Below are 21,157 nucleotides of genomic sequence, written 5' to 3'. Positions count from 1 at the left end.
GATTAAGCAATAAATGCGTTCAACTGAAATAATTGCTAACTTATAACCATGAAAATACGTGTTTTCTTTTAATAGCCATAGCAAATGCAAAAATTGTAAATGTACAGCAGTTTAAATGAAAGTAATAATGGTAAATAAAGGGATCTTTTTATTTTATTATTTATTTCTGATTAAGGCTACACTGTAAAACTAAAAAAGAATATATAGCCTACAGTAAACTCGATTAGCAAGTTAAACATCTTACGTTTAATAATTTGACAATTTATGTAATTTTTCTATCAAATACAAGGCCTATGTATGAATTAGGCTACCATATAGGTCATTTAGAGTGAAATCATTTAATTAACAAGATAATATGTGCTTTACACTATAAAGTATTGATAGTTATGTTTTCGACCCAATTTAAAGTTAAAAGCAGTAAAAAGATGCAGATTATAGTTACATAGTGTTTTTGTGTGTGTGTGTGCCTTAACCCTTAATCTATTCATTGACCTTAGATATGCAAAAAATGTCACACACCTCAAAGCAATTTAAAGAGCTCGAACATTCGACAGAGAAATGGTTATGCTTTTATTCTGTGTTAAAAAATATACAATATTCATTTTAAAATGAATGTAATTGGCTGGTAAATTGTCAGGCCTAGTACATTAGCAGGATAATTGCTTCAACAATTTAATTTTTAAATATACTATTTTTTTCTCAGTAATTCAGTGCCTCTTCCATCTAGGGGTTTCCGTGAGACGCATGTTGTCCTCTTCTGTAATCCAGCTGGCAAATCCTTACACATTCTCCTATTGGTGAAAATAAAAAATAAGTAAATATTACTAAAAAGCTTATGAAATTCTCTCAGTGCTAAAGGATAAACAATTTTTTATTTTATTTTTTATTTACCAAGCACGGGTTCTTGCACAGGCAATTTATACGATAGTTCTCATACAACACATAGTGAGTGGTATGTTTCAGGTCCTGCATGTTTGTGCGGATCAACATGTTCCTCAGATGAACAAAATCACTGTGAGATGGATTCTCGACTGTTGGAGAGAAAAGAGCACATATGTTGTTACATACAGTATACCCACCATATACAACCTCTCTGCTATTTTCCAAGATTTTGAACATAAAAAATTAGGTCTCTTCCTCTTTGTATGGGAAAGAGCAGCGTAATCCTTCACTGCTTCTTCCATACAGATTGGAAACAACATGATAACGACAGACAAAATGAAATAATTTCTATTTTTGAGTGATCATTCCTGTTATCTTAAATGTATATCAAGTATAAATGTAACATCTGATGGTGCGAGTGAACATACTCTCTGCAATCCCCCATGGATAGGCACGGGCTCGGACTCTTCTGCCATCTCTCTCTACTACTGTATTACTCCCAATAACAGCAAAGGGTATACTTCTCTGAGAAGACATGGAAAAATTGTAGAGCTGTCACAAAAGGATTATATAAAATAACAAAAGCCAACAAGCTAAACCCTTGTGAAAAGTACTCTTGATTGTATTGAATGTCAAATCTTAAAAGTATATTTTTAAAAACTGTGCAGATAATATAATATTAATTTAATAACTAAAGAAAGTACACTTTCATGACACACACTTTTAAAAAGTGCACTTTATATGTCAAATAAAAACTTTAAATCGTTATGTTTTAATAAACTTTTGTTGAACTTTAAAGAAGTACAATTATATATATATATATGTGTGTTTACTAACACATTAAAGGACTGTTTAAATGTATTAAATTGCAACTTCATCATTAATGTATATTTTAGTTTACAATAAATGCTTGTGTTTAAAAGTACATTTCACCATATTTCAAAAACAATATAAGTAATTATGTAATTACATATAAAGATGGACTTAAGTCCTATCCTTAAGTGGGTCAAAATTCAACTAATTGCACTTAATATAAATTGAAACTATAATATATCTTGTTTTTATTGTAAGTAACCTGCAATTATGTGTCGGAAAACATAACATTCAGGTCACACTTAAGTATGATTTTTTAAAGTATGTTATTTTCATAATAATTACTCTTTTTATTTGTGCTCAAGTGTACTTCTTTTTCACAGGGAGAAAACAACTTCATGTCACAACTTCTTTTTAAAAAGCAAAAGGCAAAATCTGTGACTTATTTCCAAAAGAAAATAATATGGTGACCTGTAGTGCTGACCTTTACCTCTAGATCCTGCTGCCTGAAGGGATCATTATTATGATCACAATCTGGGACCTGGAAGATCTTGATTTTGTATTGGTCAATTTCTTTCAAAATCTATGGAAACAAATGCAATACATCACAGATTGAAGATCTGGTGGTGGTTGATGACACTGGAAGTCATGTTCTCAAAATATCTATATGATACAGTTTTTGAATCATCCATGTAGGCTTTCCCAGATTCTCAGTATGTTAATTCTCACCTTGGCTTTCATATTGCATGTCTCTTTTGGAGTGAGGCTGTCTGCTTTAGCCAGCACAGGCACAATGTTGACCTTCTGATCCAGGGCCTTCATGAAGTTCACATCTATTGGTTTGAGACTGAGACAGCCCAAAGGACATCTGTTAACTGACTTCAGTCTATATGTTTATGGTTACTGAAATCCTGTGTTGAGAAGATGTCTTACCCATGGCCATGAGGTGAGATGAAGTACAAACAGCAGTGCACTCTGTTGTCCCTTATGTTTTTACGGTTCAGCCCGATCTCATCTCTGCGGTACTTCTCCATCTGCTGGTCTACATAATGAATTGCAGCCCTCCAGCTGTAACCAAAACCATGTCTAAATAAATACCTTGGAATGTGTACTAATTCCTGTTAACAGGCGGTCACTTAAGTTATTAAGAGTAAAAGTGAGAAAAATAGAGCTCGATATTTCTGAAAAAGCAATGACGGCAACAACACATCAAAATATTTAAAGAATTGCTTTCTCATTTAAAAAAAACAAACACATTTATTATTAATATTATGATTATTAATAGTACTTAACTATGTTTAAATTAATACAGTCACATAGCCTAATAAAAGCTCACATGATGACCTGAATTTTATGCCAGAAGCCAATGTTGGGGCAACGCATTACAAGTTATGCAAGTTACGTAATCAGATTACTTTTTTTCAAGTAACTAGTTAAGTAATGCATTACTTTTAAATTTACAAAAAATATCCAAGTTACTTTTTCAAATAAGTAACTCAAGTTACTTTGTTTTACAATGTTTCGACTGACAGCTCTCCTGTCCCCATGTTGAGAGAAATAGTGATTCAAATGCAGAGGCGTTGTGTGCGCTGTGTGAACATGATGCTTTTTGTAGTTCTGAACTAAATGTGAGCATTTACTCTTCTCACTTGCACAGAACAGATTCCCTATTCATCAAAATGAATAAAAACAGTTAAGTGCAAACTTAGAATATTACGCAAACCTGCAATAATTAAATATGTTAAATTACACAAATATACTTTACGTATTTAAACACACTTTATTAACCAATGTCTTTGCTGCTGACCTTCGATGATCCAATTCAACCATACTAATAAGCAAAAATGACTTTAGATAAACATCATATTTGTGTTTAATTTTTTTGCTTTTATCGCTGAAATAAGACCCTGCATCCCAATGTCCATACTATCCATCCTAAATAGTATGTGAGATTAGAATAAGCGTGTCCCAAAGCAAAAAACTATATCAAAAGTCCGTGGATGATCTACTATTTCCGGTAGATTTTGCCCACAACCCATTGCGCTTTGGATTCGGTTCAGAACTACAAACACGAATAAAAAGTGTTTAAAACTACAAAACACGGCGGATGTGCGCGACCGACGGTGAAAGGTTTAGATACAGGTTTGAGTGATTAATAATCAAAAGTTTAACCTGATAAAATGTAAATGTCTAAATGTACAAGTTCAATATCAACAAGTGCAACATAAACAAAAAATGACTGAGTGCAACTTTAACACTTAAGTACCTTTCATTATTATTAATGGCATCTCCAAATCCAGGGGTGTCGATAACAGTGAGCCTTAGATTTACTCCCTCTTCAACAATGTCTACGGTGCTCTTTGTTATTGACACTGTCCGAGCTATCTTCTCTGTGAGACAGAAATGGATGCATTTCACAACAGATCTTCTCTGCATGAGTTTTGGATGCCTTGTCCTTAATTAATTCAGCACTGCTTTTATAAGTAGAATGAATACAATTGTTGTTGAGTAATGGTAAGTGTACCTGAAACATCAGGCATGCATCTGTCCGTATAGAGGTTTGTGAGGAAAAGGCTGTTGACAAGAGTGGATTTGCCTAAGCCAGACTCACCTAAACAATAATAATTTTAAGATTAAAATTTAGTTCATAAAACGTGCATTGACTATAAAGACTTTTACATGGTTACGAAAAAATGTATATTAATATTTTAAACTTTCTAAAGAATCCTGAAAAAAACGTTTCAACTGTTTTCAACATTGATATTAATAATAAATGTTTCTTGAGCAGCAAATCAGCATATTTGAAGGATTTCCCAGTAGCAGTTTTAACATTAAGTGACATGGCATCTGACGCACATCCGGTGGCACATCCGGTCTTCATTGGCATGTGCCAGTGGATAGTGGCATGTGTCAATGACATTATTGGCATGTGCCACTGACATCGCGACACTGACACTGACATGACACCTGACTGACACCGAGTCGCGGAACATGTCACCGTGTTGCGACACCTCCAGTAGTGACTGACAGTAGCCTACTGACGTAATTGTGCCACAAAATCCTAAATAAATAGCCTAATTTTGTGATATTTAAAATATCAATTAAACGAATTAAAGTGCATTAATATTTTAATAAACGTGTTATTTGTGTCACGTCTGTATTTGATTGGTATGTGTCACTGAATGTTTTGTAATACCAGTGCTACTTTATGTTGTTTAAGATGAGAATCTTGCGCTGGCCAGTGTTACACTCACTTATTCTGACACCTACTGGCGTGCGTCTGTGCAGCATCACGCAAAAATAAAGGTTTACAGTAACGGATGCGACTGTTAATACGTTATTCGTAGTGACCCATGATTGATTTATTTAGTGTCTTTTCTAGAATGGGCAGTTTGTGACTTAGCGAGATAAACAACATAAAGTAGCACTGGTATTACAAAACATTCAGTGGCACATACCAATCAAATACAGACGTGACACAAACCACACGTTTGAAAAAATATTAATGCACTTTAATTCGTTTAATTGATATTTTAAATATCACAAAATTAGGCTATTTATTTAGGATTTTGTGGCACAATTACGTCAGTAGGCTACTGTCAGTCACTACTGGAGGTGTCGCAACACGGTGACATGTTCCGCGACTCTGTGTCAGTCAGGTGTCATGTCAGTGTCAGTGTCGCGATGTCAGTGGCACATGCCAATAATGTCAGTGACACATGCCACTATCCACTGGCACATGCCAATGAAGACCTGATGTGCCACCAGATGTGCCAATGCGCATAGTGACATGTGCCATTGGCTTCTGTGCGTCAGATGCCATGTCACCTAATGTTAATACCGCCTCTCGGATTTCTGAAGGATCATGTGACACTGAAGACTAATAATAATAATGCTGAAAATTCAGCTTTGCATCACAGTAGATAACAGTAGAAAACAGTTATTTTAAATTGTAACAATACCTCAAAATATAGCCTAACTTTTAATTTTTTACTGTATTTTTGATCAAATAAATGCAGCCTTGGTGAGCATAAGAGACTTCTTTCAAAAACAGTATAGTTTGTGTTTCTTACCAACAACCATCAGATTGAACACAAATCCTTTTTTCACCGCTTTCTGTCGGACTTGGTTCGGCAGTGTCACAACGCCAACATATTCCTGGGAGGGACAATAAAAAATTATCTCTACGGTATATCACATCATCCGTCTTTTCTAAATGTGTAATACAGTAATTTTTTCCTGTATTTTTGATCAAATAAGACACTTTGGCCACTGCAGCATGTGTGTTACTATACCTCTGAGGAGTCATACGGGTCAAAGCGGCCCTTGCGGCCCTTGCGTCTAAGAGGTGATTTCTCATCAATGGGAAGAGTGTTTTCTTCATGAGGAGATGAGGATGAGCAGAATGCGTCAGAGCAAAGGATACATTTATCTTCGTCCTCTGCTTGAGTGGAGTCAAGTAGAGAAGTGTCAGGATCCATGGGGAGACACTGCATTCCAGAGTCATCCAGCACTAGGGAAAACTAGCAGAAAGGCAGATCGATTGAATGTGGTGATTGACAGCAGTCAGCTTACACTGAGTACATACTTATTCCTAAATCGTTTTAAAGCTTTTTAATGCAATTATATGACCTACCTCCTCAACTAAGGCAGATATTCATGGGAAGATGATGTGGCATGGGATATAGACACAATAATAATGTTAATGATTATTAATCACTTCCTTGACAACACTTACTATGTAGCATACAGTGTTTATTCTCTATAACAACAGCAATTTGCTGTAAGATTAAAGAACATTTATTTGAATCACAAACATAAACATTTACAGATGATACCTTGAAGGTTGATGTCCTCAATCTGTAAACTGCCTAGAAGATTAATAGACACTGTGGATTTTTAATAGACACTGTTAGACTTTACTGTTGTTATGTCTGTGGTGATATGATAGATGGTTTAAAATATGCAGTGATTAGGCTACAATTAGCTAACCTCTTATTTCCCCTTCAAGTTCATTTAATAACCTTCTGACTAAATCAAAACCTAGTGATACATCAGTCAGAGAATAAATGTAGGCTAATGTGAAACTTCATGTTTTACTGTATCTGGCTCTATATCTGGGCTCTCTGAGAACCAAATCGTTTTTAATTTCTTATCAAGACTAGTTAAGGTAATGAAGTATATCAACCTGATATCCAGATGTTTACTTAGATATCCAAACAGTATCACCGGTTAAATCAGCATAACTGTTATTTTATTGAAAGTTGAACTGTTATTGACTAAAAAATGTGGGAGGGACATCATAATGAGTTATTTTTAAAGGATATTCATGGATATAAGTAGGCTAAGGCTACTCATTGTGCTTTTGCTCCCTTCACATGCTATCGGAATTATCGTAAACTAGCTTCCTAGTTAATGAATGAATAGAATGAGGCATTTATATAGCGCTTTCATATGTAACGTTAGCCTACTGTACACCCGAAGCGCTTTACAATCATATCAGGGGGTCTCTCCTCAACCACCACCAGTGTGCAGCATACACTTGGACTAACTAGTTAAAGATAATTGAACATAAACGCCCTCTCAAGTCCAAATGTAATGCGAAGAACTCGTAATCAGGACTTCAGAAGTGGGAAGTAGAAAATTATTATAGTAAAAAAATATATATACAGACCCTTTCCAAAAAATTAGAATATCATGGAAAAGTTTATTTATTTCCATAATTCCATTCAAAACGTTAAACTTCCATAGATTATAGATTCAGGGCCCACAACTTAAACCGATTTCAAGTATTTAGTTGTTTATTTGTACATAATTTGGGCTTCCAGCTCATAAAACCCCCAAAATTTGAATATTACATGAAATCGCACAGTAATTACACAGTGATACCATGGTCATTGAACCAGGTTTTGGTTATTTTGGCAGTGTGGGCAGGTGCAAATCCAACAGAACTGATTTTGTATCCTCAGTATGTCCTGAGTAAGGGAAAAAAAAGTCCCGAAGAATCCCATTAGGGGAAAGTTTCGAAAAAGACCAAAATATATCCAATCATACGCCTATTCATTCTTTTTCTCACGTGAATTGGGTAAAAATTTTAACCTTTAGATATCACCATGAAATTTCTGAGTTGATTACTTACATCAAGACAAATAAAAATTGTATTACAAGTTTTAAAAAATTGTTTGTTAACATGGACAAACGGTGCATAATCTAATTACGTATGTGCTCATTTGCATAAATACCACAACAGGTCTAAACATTGGGTATAGCCAGGTGAAAATGTCTTGTTGAATCTTGTTGACATAACAGTAAAATACTTGATGTTAAGGTCTGAATGGAACCCATTTAGGCTATGAGCATTAATACATAGAGGCAGGAAGAAGTAGGCACCAGCATTTAGCCTATTCATTATTAAGAGATTGGGTTTGGGGCTGGGTCCGTGGGACTGTTTCTGGGGGACGAGTCTGAGGGAAGAACAGGAGAATGCAGAAGACAAAAGGTAGGTAAAATGAAGTGAATCCGCAGAAACAGTCCCACGGACCCAGCCCCGGCCAAACCCCATCTCTGCAATAATAATTAATAAAGGCTGGTTTAAAGTATCTTCCTGCCTCTATGTAATGTTCATGGGTAGCCTAAATGGGTTCCATTCAGACCTTAACATTAAGTATTTTACTGTTATATATCAACAAGATTCAACAAGACATTTTTACCTGGCTATAACTTTACCCAATGTTTAACTTAACGTTAACGTTAGATCTGTTGTGGTATTTATGCAAATTAGCATACGTAATTAGATTATGCACCGTTTGTCCATGTTAACAAACAATAAAAAAAAAAAAGACTTGTAATACATTTTTTGTTTGTCTTGATGTAAGTAATCAACTCAGTAATTTTCATGGTGATATCTAAAGGTTAAAATGTTTAGCAGCTAACTTACCCTATTCACGTAAGAAAAAGAATGAAGGCATATGAATAGGCTATATTTGGGTCTTTTTCGAAACTTTCCCCTAATGGGATTCTTCTGGACTTTTTTTTCCCCTTACTCAGGACATATTGAGGATACAAAATCAGTTGAGTTTGCTTCTGTTGCAATTTGTTCAAGGTTGACCCCCATTTTTGGCTTAAAATGACTGGACTAAGTTACGTTATATGGTTAGTGTAGCAAAACCATGTTAACTCGTTACAAATTACAGTTCAAAACAACATAAGAGTTTATCGGCTGTAAAATATCCGACAGACAGTGGTAAATGTGTAAAATAATTGTACATTTATGAAATAATTGTATTATTTCCTACTTGTAAAGGATCCTACTTGCATCTGTTTCGGTGACCGAAATGAACCGTTAAACCGTCGACTCAAACGAAATCAAATGAAAACATGAAATTTATTCGTTCCGTCATGGACTTTCACAGTTTCTGACACGTGTAACACAATTAGGCATATAGCTACATAAATGGGGAAAAAAATTTATAAATTAAAATGAGATGTACAATCGTACTTAGAAACATAAACAAAAAGACAATTAAAGTAGATAACAGATCCACTAAATCCTTATGCTAATTTTATAAAATATTTTTTTTTTATCTTAAATTTATAATACTGTTCTCAACTAGAACAATCTAGCACCTTTGTGTCTGAGATCAAATTATTGCAGCAGATTGTACAACCAATAGCTTGTAAAACATATGCAGTGACCCCAATATTTGGAGAGGTAAAGTCCCCCTGTGGTGAAAATCAAGGTTTTAATATTGTTAATGTCTATCAGTCTATGTGGTGTTTTTAATATGCTTTAAGACAAATCATGTGTAAACTCATAAGTCAGCACCATTGCTGAGTATTTTCTCCTGAAATTGCTGGTGTTTCTGACATCACAAACTACCTTGTAATCATCGTCAACAAATGGATCTCCAAGAAATATGTCATTTTGGTGATCTACTGATTGATGACTGACTACAGGGGGACTTTAAAATGTACGAATGTCTTTGCTTTACATAAGAAAACATAATATCAAATAACATTTATTCTAATTAATTATTATACCACAAACATATCAAGCAAAACATTTCATAAAAATAAGTTTTAAAATGATAAAACAATAGATATTCTTTTCAAAATTAAGACAAAACGAGTAAAAGGCATTGCAAAAAAAATGGCTCACAAAAGTGAATTCACTGAGAGAAGCATGTAATGGCATTCATATTTAAGTGGGGTCACTGTAATGAAAATACTGTTGTCTGCTATATAAGCATGCCAAGTCTCAGCTTCGGCCTAACGCTGAGTTGTCCATTTGTTTCGAAGGAATCCCATAAGTTTGTTTTGGCTGGCTGTGGTTCTCCCAAAATGCTTGGCGGATCTTATCCACTTCCGACATCAGAGGAAGTCTCATCTCCAAGTGCATATGCAGGTTCTCCAGCCACTCCTCTAATTTGGCAAAAATGGGACTATAGAAAAGAATACGAAAAAAATACCACATTTCAGCAAATAAAAATGTAGTTTGTAGTAGGGTTATGTAGATTAGTAACTGACAATCACCGTTTTTCAGCCTCCAAGGCACAACACAGAACTGCAATGGGAATGAAAGCTTCAGGACATTCTTTGAACCAGAAGCGCTCCAGGAATTCATCCACATTCAATCCAAACTCCTGCGTACGAGGGAGGTAATCCGGATCAGCATATACTCTTCCGATAATCTGTTATGGGAAATATACATATATTTTCAGTTATAGGCCAATTTTTTAAATCAAAATGATGACTAAAAGTAGGGAAATATATAAGTCTACCTCACAAAGCACAATCCCGAATGAGAAAATGTCAACGTTTTCATCGTAGACTTTTCCTGCAGGTAAGAAATACTATTTAGTATGTACAAAAAAAGTTTCTACCCTGTCAATCTTATTACTTTGATAGCTGATTCATACCGTGGATCATTTCTGGTGCCATCCAGTAGGGGTTCCCCACCACCGTATACCGCTTTTTACGACAAAGCTTGTTCAATTTGGACATTAGTCCAGGAGAGGACGTCTTCTCTTCCTTCACAAGCTGGGCCAAACCAAAGTCGGCAACAACCACTGTCTGGTTCTGTGAGGAAAACTAGTACTGTCACACAATTCAGTTCGTTTAAAGACATGCTCTAGTTTATGAGTATTGACATGTACTCTGACCTTTCGAACAAAGCAGTTGTGTGAGTTCAGATCCCGATGGATGATATTCATTGAATGTAGGTAAGCCTGTATTGGACAGAGAGAACAAATTAATGTATAGACAGATACATTATATGTATAGATATGGCAAAACAGCTTTCATTTTTGGATGCTAAGTAAACTTTGGCTTCAGATTTGTATTTCCAGTCAAGACATGTCTTTACATTAAAGAAATAAGGCATAGGGCGCAAGATAGAAGTAATGCCACGGAAAGATTTCTTTTCATGCATTGTTGGATAGTAATGTACTGCTTGTACATTTAAAACTCAATGTTTTCTTCACATTTGATCTCTACTATTCTGCAAACACTCATCGCTCTTCATTACGTACCATTCCAGCGGCAATGTCCTTGGCATAGCTCACTCTAAGTTTCCAAGGGTGATCCCAGTCCTAAATTATGACAGATAAATGAGTTTACTCACTCAGAACCACAAGAAAGTGCTTTTTGCCAAGCAACATATGGACTTCATGCAAAGAAAGTATATCCAGGAAAGACAAAAACAGATCAAACCATCTTCTGGATGGTGTCCCTCAGCGTTCCTCCTTGCACATACTCAGAGATCAGGTTCAGCCGTTTGTCTTTGTAGAGAATGCCGATGAATTTTAAGACATTAGGATGTTCCAGGCATCTCATTACTTTGACCTGGAGCCAAGTAAGTTTTTATTAGAAAACAATCAATTTGCTGCTTAGGTGTCTGAGAAAGTTAGAACTACAACAAACCTCTTTCAGGAATGTCTTCTGAGTCTCATCATCAAACTGAAGAAGTTCCTTAATCACCATGACCTCGCCTGTTTCCAAATGTGTCACCTGACAACCCAAAGGAAGCAGCTTTTTGTAATTTGGTAATAGTTTGTGATCTGAAATGTATTAGTCAGCCCAGTCAGACTCATTGCTTTACCTTTATGGCTTGTCCAAAACAGCCTTTTCCCAAAACCTCGCCATATATTAGGTCGGAGGGTCGGAAGATACGCTGTGTTTTATCCAAAGCGTCAAAACGCAGAGACTCTGATCGATTAATGTCTCTTCTATGGGAAAGAAGTGCGGCGTGACGTTGCGAGCATGGAGCTTTATCAATGCTGCAGCTGCGCCTGCAGAGGCAGACAAAGAAATTAACAACGTTAGTAAGCGCATGACAGAAATATGACCTTTTTTAATCATATTTTTTCACATTAACCAAAACATTTTTTGATACTAAACTAGAATTTTGATCTTCATAGGGAGAATTCTTATGGGAAATATATAGCATTCACAAACCTGTATGGTGGATTTTTAAAAGCAGGGAATTTAAGATAGCTGAACTTTTTATGCAAATACAGAGGGATGTATTTGTATACAGCATTACAAAAGCTTACTGATTTTTTAATCAAATGACATTTACATTTTCTTATTTTTAGTCCTGTTATCTCTAAAATCTCTAAACACTCTTTAAAAATAGCCTACATGAAAAGCAAAAATACTTTAAAGGGATAGTTAATCCAAAAACTCATGTCATTCCAAACCCCTTCGAAACCCCAATTTTTATATTTTAATGAAACCTGAGAGTTTTCTGTCCTTTCATTTAAATTCCAGGTAATCAAAACTTAGAAGATCTAACAAAACATTGGTTTAATGCAAGTCTTGTGAAGAGATATGATCGCTTTATATGATGAACAGTTACATTCAGGCTTTTATTTACATCCAAACAATAAGCGACACACATACATCACATATGTGTGTGTGTGATGCACAAGAACCAATAAGGTTTTCTAGTGCTTGATGCATGCATGAGCTTCCATGTTTACCATATGTGATGTGCTTTTGTGAACGCACAACATGCTCCTGGATCAACATCTTTGTTCATCCTGACCTGGAACGACTTTTCAATCAACCAATCAGATTTGAGGGACAAGTTTACAGTTAAAGTTTAGGCTTACAATCAGGGTTAGGTGCTTCTATATCAGTGTTATTCACCTATAATTTCCCTCTGATTTTAGAGATAACTTATGGGTTGGGTTAGTTTTAGGGGTTTTAGTTTTATGGTTAGGACAACATTTTCAGATGGGAATGTTGTTCCAGGATGAATAAAATATGTTGACCCAGGAACATGACTTGCTTAGCAAAATCATGGGATGTGAATAAAAGCCTAAATTTAACTGTTCATTACATTAAAGTGAATGTATCTCTTCAAAAGATATTAATTTATTTTACATCATCTTTATGACCTTTTTTGTATCTTCTTAGTTTTGGTTAACATGACTTTTAATAGATGGACAGAAACCTCTCAGGTTTCACTGAAAATATCTTAATATGTGTTTGGATGATTAACCAAACTCTTATGGGTTTGGAATGACAAGAGTGCGAGTAAATCATGGCTGATTTTTTAGTTTTTGGGTGAACTATCCCTTTAAGATATTGAGAGTTGTTTTCAGAGAATATATCATGAATTAATACATTATTTGTGCTCCACTGGCAATTTTTTTCTTGTTTTAAGTGTAATTAAAAAAAAAAGTAAATAACAAAAATGATCACTGGGGGAAAAAACGTAATTAATTCAGGATGCATTATCTGAAAATCAGCCTAATTTTGCTTCTCAAAATTTTTTTTTTGCTTAGATGTTTAGATATTTTTACCTGAAAGCAAGAAAAAAATGATTATTAGAAAACACTTTTAGTATCACATGTAAAAAAAAATTAAAATCTGATAGAACCATAATTCGTACAGAATATTTGTGGATCGAGAGCTTATTCGTCTGCTGCTGGGAAGGGAAAATAAACCTAGTTTTCCAGGCTTGTCCAGTTCTTCTCCCAGCAGGCCAGATAGGTCCTCCTGTTTTGTGAGGTTTTTAGGGTCATGTTCAATCGTGATTTGTAGCCAATGCTCTGTATCATTAATCACCAGATCTATCTGTTAAAAATGAAGAGATAAAAGGAATAATGGTGAAATGAGATGCGTCATGCAGATTATCTGTATTAATATCTTATCTCAGTCACTGGACCGACCTCACTGAGTGGAATGTTCTGCACAGAGATTCCATTGATCTCAAGAATCCTATCTCCAACATGGATTAAGGGCTTAACCTCCGGGCTCAGGTTATGCAAGTCCAGCCTGTCTCACATGGGAATTTTTTGGGGAAGGAAACTATCAATATTGATTGAATACAGTCACATTTTTAGTTGTGATTGTGTCTAAAATAATGACTCACTGAGACACGGTGATCAAATGTTCTGCATCAATCTTCTCCACAGTGAAGGATAAACCGTGCCTACTTTCTGCAGAGGGAGGAAATGACATCGACGTCACTGTATGAGGAAACTGTGAACATTTTTCTGACGAAAGCTGCGTCGAAACCTTCTGGTAATGACAATGTCCACTAAGAGAGGAGAAGAAAAGAGACAAAGATCATAAACCAGACAAAACGGAGGAAGTTTTCCATCAAAAATCCTCACAAGATCAGTGTGTGATAAAATTATTTGATAAAAACCAACCAGTATAAATTGGTATAATTCACAAAAGAGAAAGAATCCCCATCTCCAATGAATATGCCGCAGCTTTCACAGAGAAAACACTCGGGATGGTATTTATGCTTTCCAGCCACCTGCAGAGATGGAAGGAAAAGGCACAGTCAGTCTATTATGTTCTAGTACTCTTGTACTCAGCTGAAACAGTGAGGGAGGTGTTGAGGTGGGACAGGGCGGATGACATCATTCCACAGAAGTGAAGCAGCACAATGAAAGGAAGTGAGATTGCAGTGGGAGGGTTCACCTCGTCTGCCCTCAGGTCAAAGGAAACAGCGACAAAACACAAAAACTCCAAGCTAAACGTCTCAAGATGAGAGATCAAATTTCTGTTGCCGTTCAGTGAGTGAATTGTTGTTTGATTGTGTAATCTTCTAAAAGAATGCATGCATTCCTGAATCCACTGGGTTCACGCCCGGTGAGCCAGTTTGTTCTAGTAAATTCCATTGCTTTCGGGAGAACAGATTATTCACAGATGTCTTGTTAGTGTAAATACTTAGCGGCACTCAGACATGGGGATGACATATTTTCTAGGCATTAGGAGCTGATAATTATTTTCACATTAAGTCCATTTTAAGGGCCTCACAACATTATAATGTAAAGTATAAAATGCTTGGTTAAAGTTTATGTTTAACAGTGTTATTCAATTATTAGTGTTTTTTAAAGATGACCTTTAATTAAACATTATTAGATGACAACAAAGGTAATCTAAATGTAAAAATAGAGGAAATGAGCATGCACAAATATCCAATATCAGCCAATAAACTACATTGTAAAAAATAGTTTTTTTGTGGTTGTAAACATTGGAGAATATTTTACAAGAAAATACTAGTTCAGTCTCCTTCAGAATTCAATGTGTTACCTGCCATTTATTTGTAAATATTTGTGAAATTTACTTTTCAGTGTATATGGTACCGATATACTGTTCATCAAATGGACTTTTACTTAACCATCAGTTCCACCTCTAATAACACCTTTCTAATGTTTATGAATTTCATTATCAATGTAATGTTCTAGCTTCTTACCATAATGAGACCGGTGGTGATAGACTCTGAGCAGCCGTGGCACTGCTCCCCAAATCGTGAAAAGTAATCTTTCTTACAGAAGAACTGTCCATCTCTTTCATAGTACCAGTGCGAAAGAACAGAATTACATTCACAACACCTAACAAAAAGAGAGAAAAAGACAGCGAAATAATCAAAAATGATATATACATAGTTCTGTCATGACGACTCTCGAAGTGTTTGGCATGGTAATGGAAATGACTATGTTGATATATTTGGTCTTGGCGGAATAGATCTGCTGCTGCTGTTATTGCTGGTGCCGTTGTTTATTGCAGCAGCTGCAGAGCAAGTACAGGACTTGCTACTGCCAATACATACACAACACACTGTTGAGAGCAAGGAAGACATGCTGCTCCTGTACAATACAGTGCACATGAATATTACCCGTGGCAGATCTACACAGGTGGAGCTGGGGAAGGTGGAGGGTTTCTGAAAGCGCGCTGCACTGCTATAGCAAATGCTAACCAAGTATTTGAAGGTTGAGCAGCGAGCTCATTGGCTACTGATACAGCAGGAACCAATCAGCGTTGCCCTAAAGAGAATGATGTGATTGCGAAGCAGAATGAGTTGAGGACCTATCAGACTGCCCCATCTAGAGTTTCATGCTCTTAACTCTAGAATGCATAAAGGCAGTCAAATTGACCTAGCATGCTGTGATGAAATATTTTATCAATGAAAATATCTATTTATTTGATGTTCCATGGATTCTTTAAAAAAAAAAAAAGTCTGCCCCTCATCAATGACTTTTCATGTTTCTTGGTCATAGGGTGCGAAACATTTTTTTTGTATCATTACTCCAAGAATGCATAAAGGGGGGCAAATTGACCTGTAATCATTTATTTCCTGTGGAATTTTGACCCAACAGTATTTTTGGATACATTTTTGTCAATAATAATATTTATTTCTTCATGGATTACTTAACATTTTCTGACTTGATTTTTTGAGCTAAGAATTTGTCTCAGACACCAACCTTGTGTCTAAATATGTATATCTCCCTACTATGTACAGTCAGTGAAAAGCAACATGTGAGATGAGTAGTAGTACCGTTTTAATAACAGTAGGCAAATAAAGTACCCGGATGAACTAGCCTACTATTTCTGACAAGATTCTGAAGTTTACATCCAGTGGACACTTCACTATCCCATGAGGCCAGAGAGAGGAGTCGTGAGTGGCAGGGAAACAACTCTCATGACAATTGTAACATGGAACAATCTAAATTTAGATTGCATTCACACATTCATGCTCAATAATATTATACTATACACATGCATATTTCTTTTAGAAGTCATGAATTTATTCATCAAATGCAGAACCCACTCAGACAGTATGCAATTTCAGATGTAGAGTAGAGAAAGGCCACAGGAAAGGACAGCTGAAGGCCCAAACAAAGGAAGAGGTGCAAACTCAGTTATGCTTAGAAAGGTGCAACAATCTTAAAGGAACACTCCACCGTTTTTTCATATTAAACTATGTTATTCCCTTAACTAAGACGAGTTGATACATACCTCTCTCGTCTCAGTGCGTGCAATGAATGAATGAATGAATGAATGAGTCATTTATATAGCGCTTTCATATGTACTACTCCTGTACACCCAAAGCGCTTTACAATCATTTCAGGGGTCTCTCCTCAACCACCACCAGTGTGCAGCATACACTTGCTCTGGCAATCGCTCTGGCGCGCGGCGACACTTTGATAGCACTTAGCTTAGCCCAGTTCATTCATTAGGATCCAAACAGAGATGAAGTTAGAAGCGGACAAACACCTCCACATTTTCCCTATTTAAATACAGTTACACGAGTAGTTACACGACCAAGTATGGTGACACAAAATAAAATGTGGCGCTTTTCTAAGCGGGTAAAAAGGATAACTATAATGTATGGCGGAATAGCACTTGGGAGCACTTCGACTCGGCGCAGTAAAAAGTCACGTTGGTTCTAATGACAGAAGTGAGAGGGAGAGGGGGAGAGGATTTTTCAGGAGTGATGATATTACTGCGCCGAGTCGAAGACTAAAACAAATTCTTAAAGGGACATTTAAAAAAAAAAAATTCAACTCGGTTCAGCCCACCGCAGTTTTCACCAGTAGTGGGCACTCGTGCAACGTAAGCAATGACGTACATCCGAGTGAACAAGACGGAGGGAAGTTAGCGAGTGAAGGGCATGACAATTTTGGACTGGAACGCAGCCCATATGAACTTCCTTCATCCACTTCACGAAGTGGAACGCACTTCAAAATGGCGGCAGGGATTCCACCGAGGGGAAGTGCTTAGGGAAGTTCCCAAGTGCGTGTCTAAAAGTGGACTGGAACGCAGCCCTAGTCATTCATTCATCATGGTTTCTAATTAGTTCACACCTGTTTCATGTTCCATTGATTATCTTCCTCAGTGTATTTAAGCCCTCTGTTGCTTCAGTTCATTGTCATGTGTTAATGTTCTGTTGGTATGTGTATGCTATAACTCTTGTGTTTATTAAAAGGTCTATTTCTCATTCATTCTGCGTCACACATTATCCTTTGGATTCAACTATGCTACCCCTGAAAGAACTGGCCTGAGTTGAATTAAATAAAATAAAATAAAATGCTAGAGCGAATTCCAGGGGCTTTTCCTCTCTTACAACAACATCTGAGCAGGATGCCTGTCATGTGTTCCACAGCTGGTGGTTATCTGCTCTTCCATCCTTCCATTCAATAACATACAGCCCTTTCACGGAAACACATACGCACAAATACACTTGTGTACACACACACACACACACACACACACACACACACACACACACACACACACACACACACACACACACACGTAAGCACACACCATGAAGTCTTAAACATAGAAAACAGAGAGCAGAAAAGCAGGGGTGTAAAGTACAGTAATTGTGCTCCATTAGTATACTTAAAGCGATAGTTCACCCAAAAATGAAAATTCTGTTATCATTTGCTCACCCTCAAGTTGTTCCAAACCTGTATGAATTTCTTATGAGGAATGTGGGTAACCAAACAGTTGATGGGCCCCATTGACTTCCATAGTATGAAAATAATAAAAATACTATGGAAGTCAATGGGGCCGATCAACTGTTTGATTACCCAACTTCTTCCAAATATCTTCTTTTGTGTTCAGCAGAAGAAAAAAATTCATACAGGTCTGGAACAACATGAGGGTGAGTAAATGATGACAACATATTCATTTTTGGGTGAACTATCCCATTAAGTAAGTAGCCTATTACTTTGGAGAATTTGCGCTTTACTTGAGTGCTACTGAAACCAAGTACTTGCACGTTTACTCAATTACTCATAGACCTTCTGGGTACAAAGTTTTGCAGCATATTATTAATTCACTAAAAAAATTACTAAAAACTTTCTCATCTCAAATAAATAAATGGTTTCTGATTAATTGTAATTGAACTGGTTTCTTTACTAAGTTTGAGAGTCTCTTCAACAGTGCATTTTAAAAGTTAAGGAAACACTTTATAATAAGGTTCCATTTGTTCATAATAGGTAACTTTATTAAACTAACAATGAAAAATACTTTTAAATCATTTATGTTAATGTTATTTACTGGACCTGAGCTAACATGAACTAACAATTAACATTGTATTTGTATTAACTAATGTTAACAAAGATTAATAAATACTGTAACAAATGTATTCCTCATAGTTAATGTTAGTTAATGCAATATCTATTGGTAACTAATATGACCTAATTTTAAAGTTAAATACTGCGTGTTTTCACTTTGTCAAAACTAGATTCTCAGAAGAGAAGTAGGAGTGGACAGAACGGGAGTGAAACAAACAAAGTCTTAATTCTTTTTATGTATTCACATAAACACAAACACAATTGTGCTTTTGTTGACTATGTCAAAGTGGACTCAACCCAGCTCACAAGACCACAACATTACAGCACATCTAAAACATACACTAACAAAGTTTTGTATTTAAGCCCGTATTTAACGAGTCCAAGAATCATGTAATCTTGTGACGATCTGAAAGAAGTCTGTTGACAAAGAAGTTCCTGTTTTTGTTTTTACAAGAAATGCTCTGAGAGGAATGTAGCAACATAACTATAACCACAGATGAAGTCCATTTTGAAGAAACGAAGGAACAGACGAGAAAAAGACATAGAAATTTATGAGAAAACTTAAACTAGTAAACAAAACGAGTCAAATTTTACCTTGCCTTCCCTCCTCTCCGGCAATACAGGTCCTGACAAGACTTGAGCATAGCAGCAGTGGTACAGCTCTACAAGTCCTCTTACTGATACTGACACCCGCTCATTTCAGGGGTGGAGTGAAGTGGGAGGAGAGGAAAACAGTTGCAAAACAGACTCGAATAGTTTTTCTTTCATATCTACATTATGCATCACTGAGCTCTATACACTATTCTATTTCCTGCCAAGTGTCTGAAAACAGACTCAAATCCCTCCCACTCCTCCTAACTTTAGCCCACCTTCTTCAACTGCTTTGGTCTGCAGAAATAACACTGTCGGAGGATAGAGTTACCGAGCGGTGTCACCTGCTGATCGCCATAAACTACATGACCGAGCAGAGACGTGCATTTAAATCATTCATGAAGAGAGGGTTTGTGTAAGTGTGTTCATGCGAGAGAAATTGTGAAAGGGTCTTGCTTTTGACCTACTCGCCAAATATTTGTTTCTGGACCACTTGCATCAGGAGTGGAACCAACGAAGCTATTTCTATTTCTCGAAAGAATGTTTTCTGTCAGAATTATAACTTGTAATCTAAAATACTCTGAAAAGCTATACTGAAACAATTATGGGAAACACGTTAAGGTTCTATTTGTTATAGCCTACTAGTTAGTTAGTAGTTAGCATTAGTTAACAGGAACTATAATGCAAAACACTTCTAAAGCATTTGTTAAACCTTAATGTTCAAGTTGTATCTGTTTTTATTATTTAATGTACCTTAGTTAAACATGAACTAAAAATGAACGGTTGCATTTTTTTATTAACTAACATTAACAAAGACGAATAAATAGCCTACTTTAAAAAATGAATTGCTCATTATCAGTTAAAGGTATGGTAGGCGATTTGATTTATAAACACTTGTTGTTATACTGATTGAAACTCTCTTCACATCCTGACAGCAATCAATAATAGAAGTGGCCTGACTATTAAAACATGTACATATTCTGTGGAAGTCACAGGACCAAAACATTTTCGTCCAATCATTGCATTAGGTCCGAATACAATGATACGATGTCCTACCTGCCTGTTAACATATGTATTTCCATACCTCTGCACACCTGCTCACACATGTTCAGCGTGTTCCTTAAGGCTATGCAGAGTTGTAGACAGACAGTCACCGCCTTTTACAGTTCCTCCTGAACCAAAACAACAAGCTTATGCTGCGTTCACGCCATGTCATAACTGTAATTACGAGATGGTAACCCGTGGGATTCTACCTAAAAACCCGTGACATTCTACGGAGCTGTTCATGTCCTCAGACTCGGATTTATGTGTTTCTATGTCAACACTATCGATGCCGAATCGAATCTCCAGCAGTCAGGTGGTACAAGTAAGAGCTCTTAAAGTCGTTTATGTTCATTATTATTGTAATGTTATGTGTTTTGAGACATGAGGTAGTTTAACGCCATCTCTTGTTCTCGTGATGCTTTACAGGCGCTGCCGTACATGTGTTTTAAAGGAGGCGTGGCTTTGGAGACGCTCTGAAGGAAGGATGGGATCTT

General features: G+C 36.2%; 2 protein-coding genes across 2 annotated transcripts; both read right to left on the bottom strand.

Moving 5' to 3' along the window:
- Positions 1 to 762: 762 nt before the first annotated feature.
- Positions 763 to 6,176, bottom strand: LOC311277621 (septin-4; the record flags this gene model as incomplete). Its single annotated transcript, XM_084387993.1, has 10 exons — positions 763 to 791; positions 892 to 1,031; positions 1,311 to 1,407; positions 2,180 to 2,278; positions 2,425 to 2,542; positions 2,629 to 2,763; positions 3,962 to 4,085; positions 4,220 to 4,306; positions 5,769 to 5,853; positions 5,991 to 6,176. 10 exons carry the CDS (start codon positions 6,174 to 6,176, stop codon positions 780 to 782), a joined length of 1,083 nt encoding a protein of 360 aa, XP_084244119.1. The 3' UTR covers positions 763 to 779.
- Positions 6,177 to 9,698: 3,522 nt separating this feature from the next.
- Positions 9,699 to 19,805, bottom strand: limk1b (LIM domain kinase 1b). The gene is made up of 15 exons (XM_084386441.1): positions 19,623 to 19,805; positions 15,416 to 15,554; positions 14,361 to 14,470; positions 14,078 to 14,245; positions 13,875 to 13,980; positions 13,595 to 13,779; positions 11,795 to 11,984; positions 11,617 to 11,703; positions 11,407 to 11,538; positions 11,226 to 11,285; positions 10,857 to 10,922; positions 10,614 to 10,773; positions 10,476 to 10,531; positions 10,228 to 10,385; positions 9,699 to 10,136 (listed from the first exon to the last, which is right to left on the bottom strand). Exons 1-15 carry the CDS (start codon positions 19,670 to 19,672, stop codon positions 9,953 to 9,955), a joined length of 1,851 nt encoding a protein of 616 aa, XP_084242567.1. The 5' UTR covers positions 19,673 to 19,805; the 3' UTR covers positions 9,699 to 9,952.
- Between the last annotated feature and the right edge of the window lie 1,352 nt (positions 19,806 to 21,157).

Source organism: Rutilus rutilus (genome assembly GCF_951802725.1).
Source record: "Rutilus rutilus genome assembly, chromosome: 18".
NCBI classification, from domain to species: Eukaryota; Metazoa; Chordata; class Actinopteri; order Cypriniformes; family Leuciscidae; genus Rutilus; species Rutilus rutilus.
This window is presented reverse-complemented; position numbering and strand designations above follow the sequence as displayed.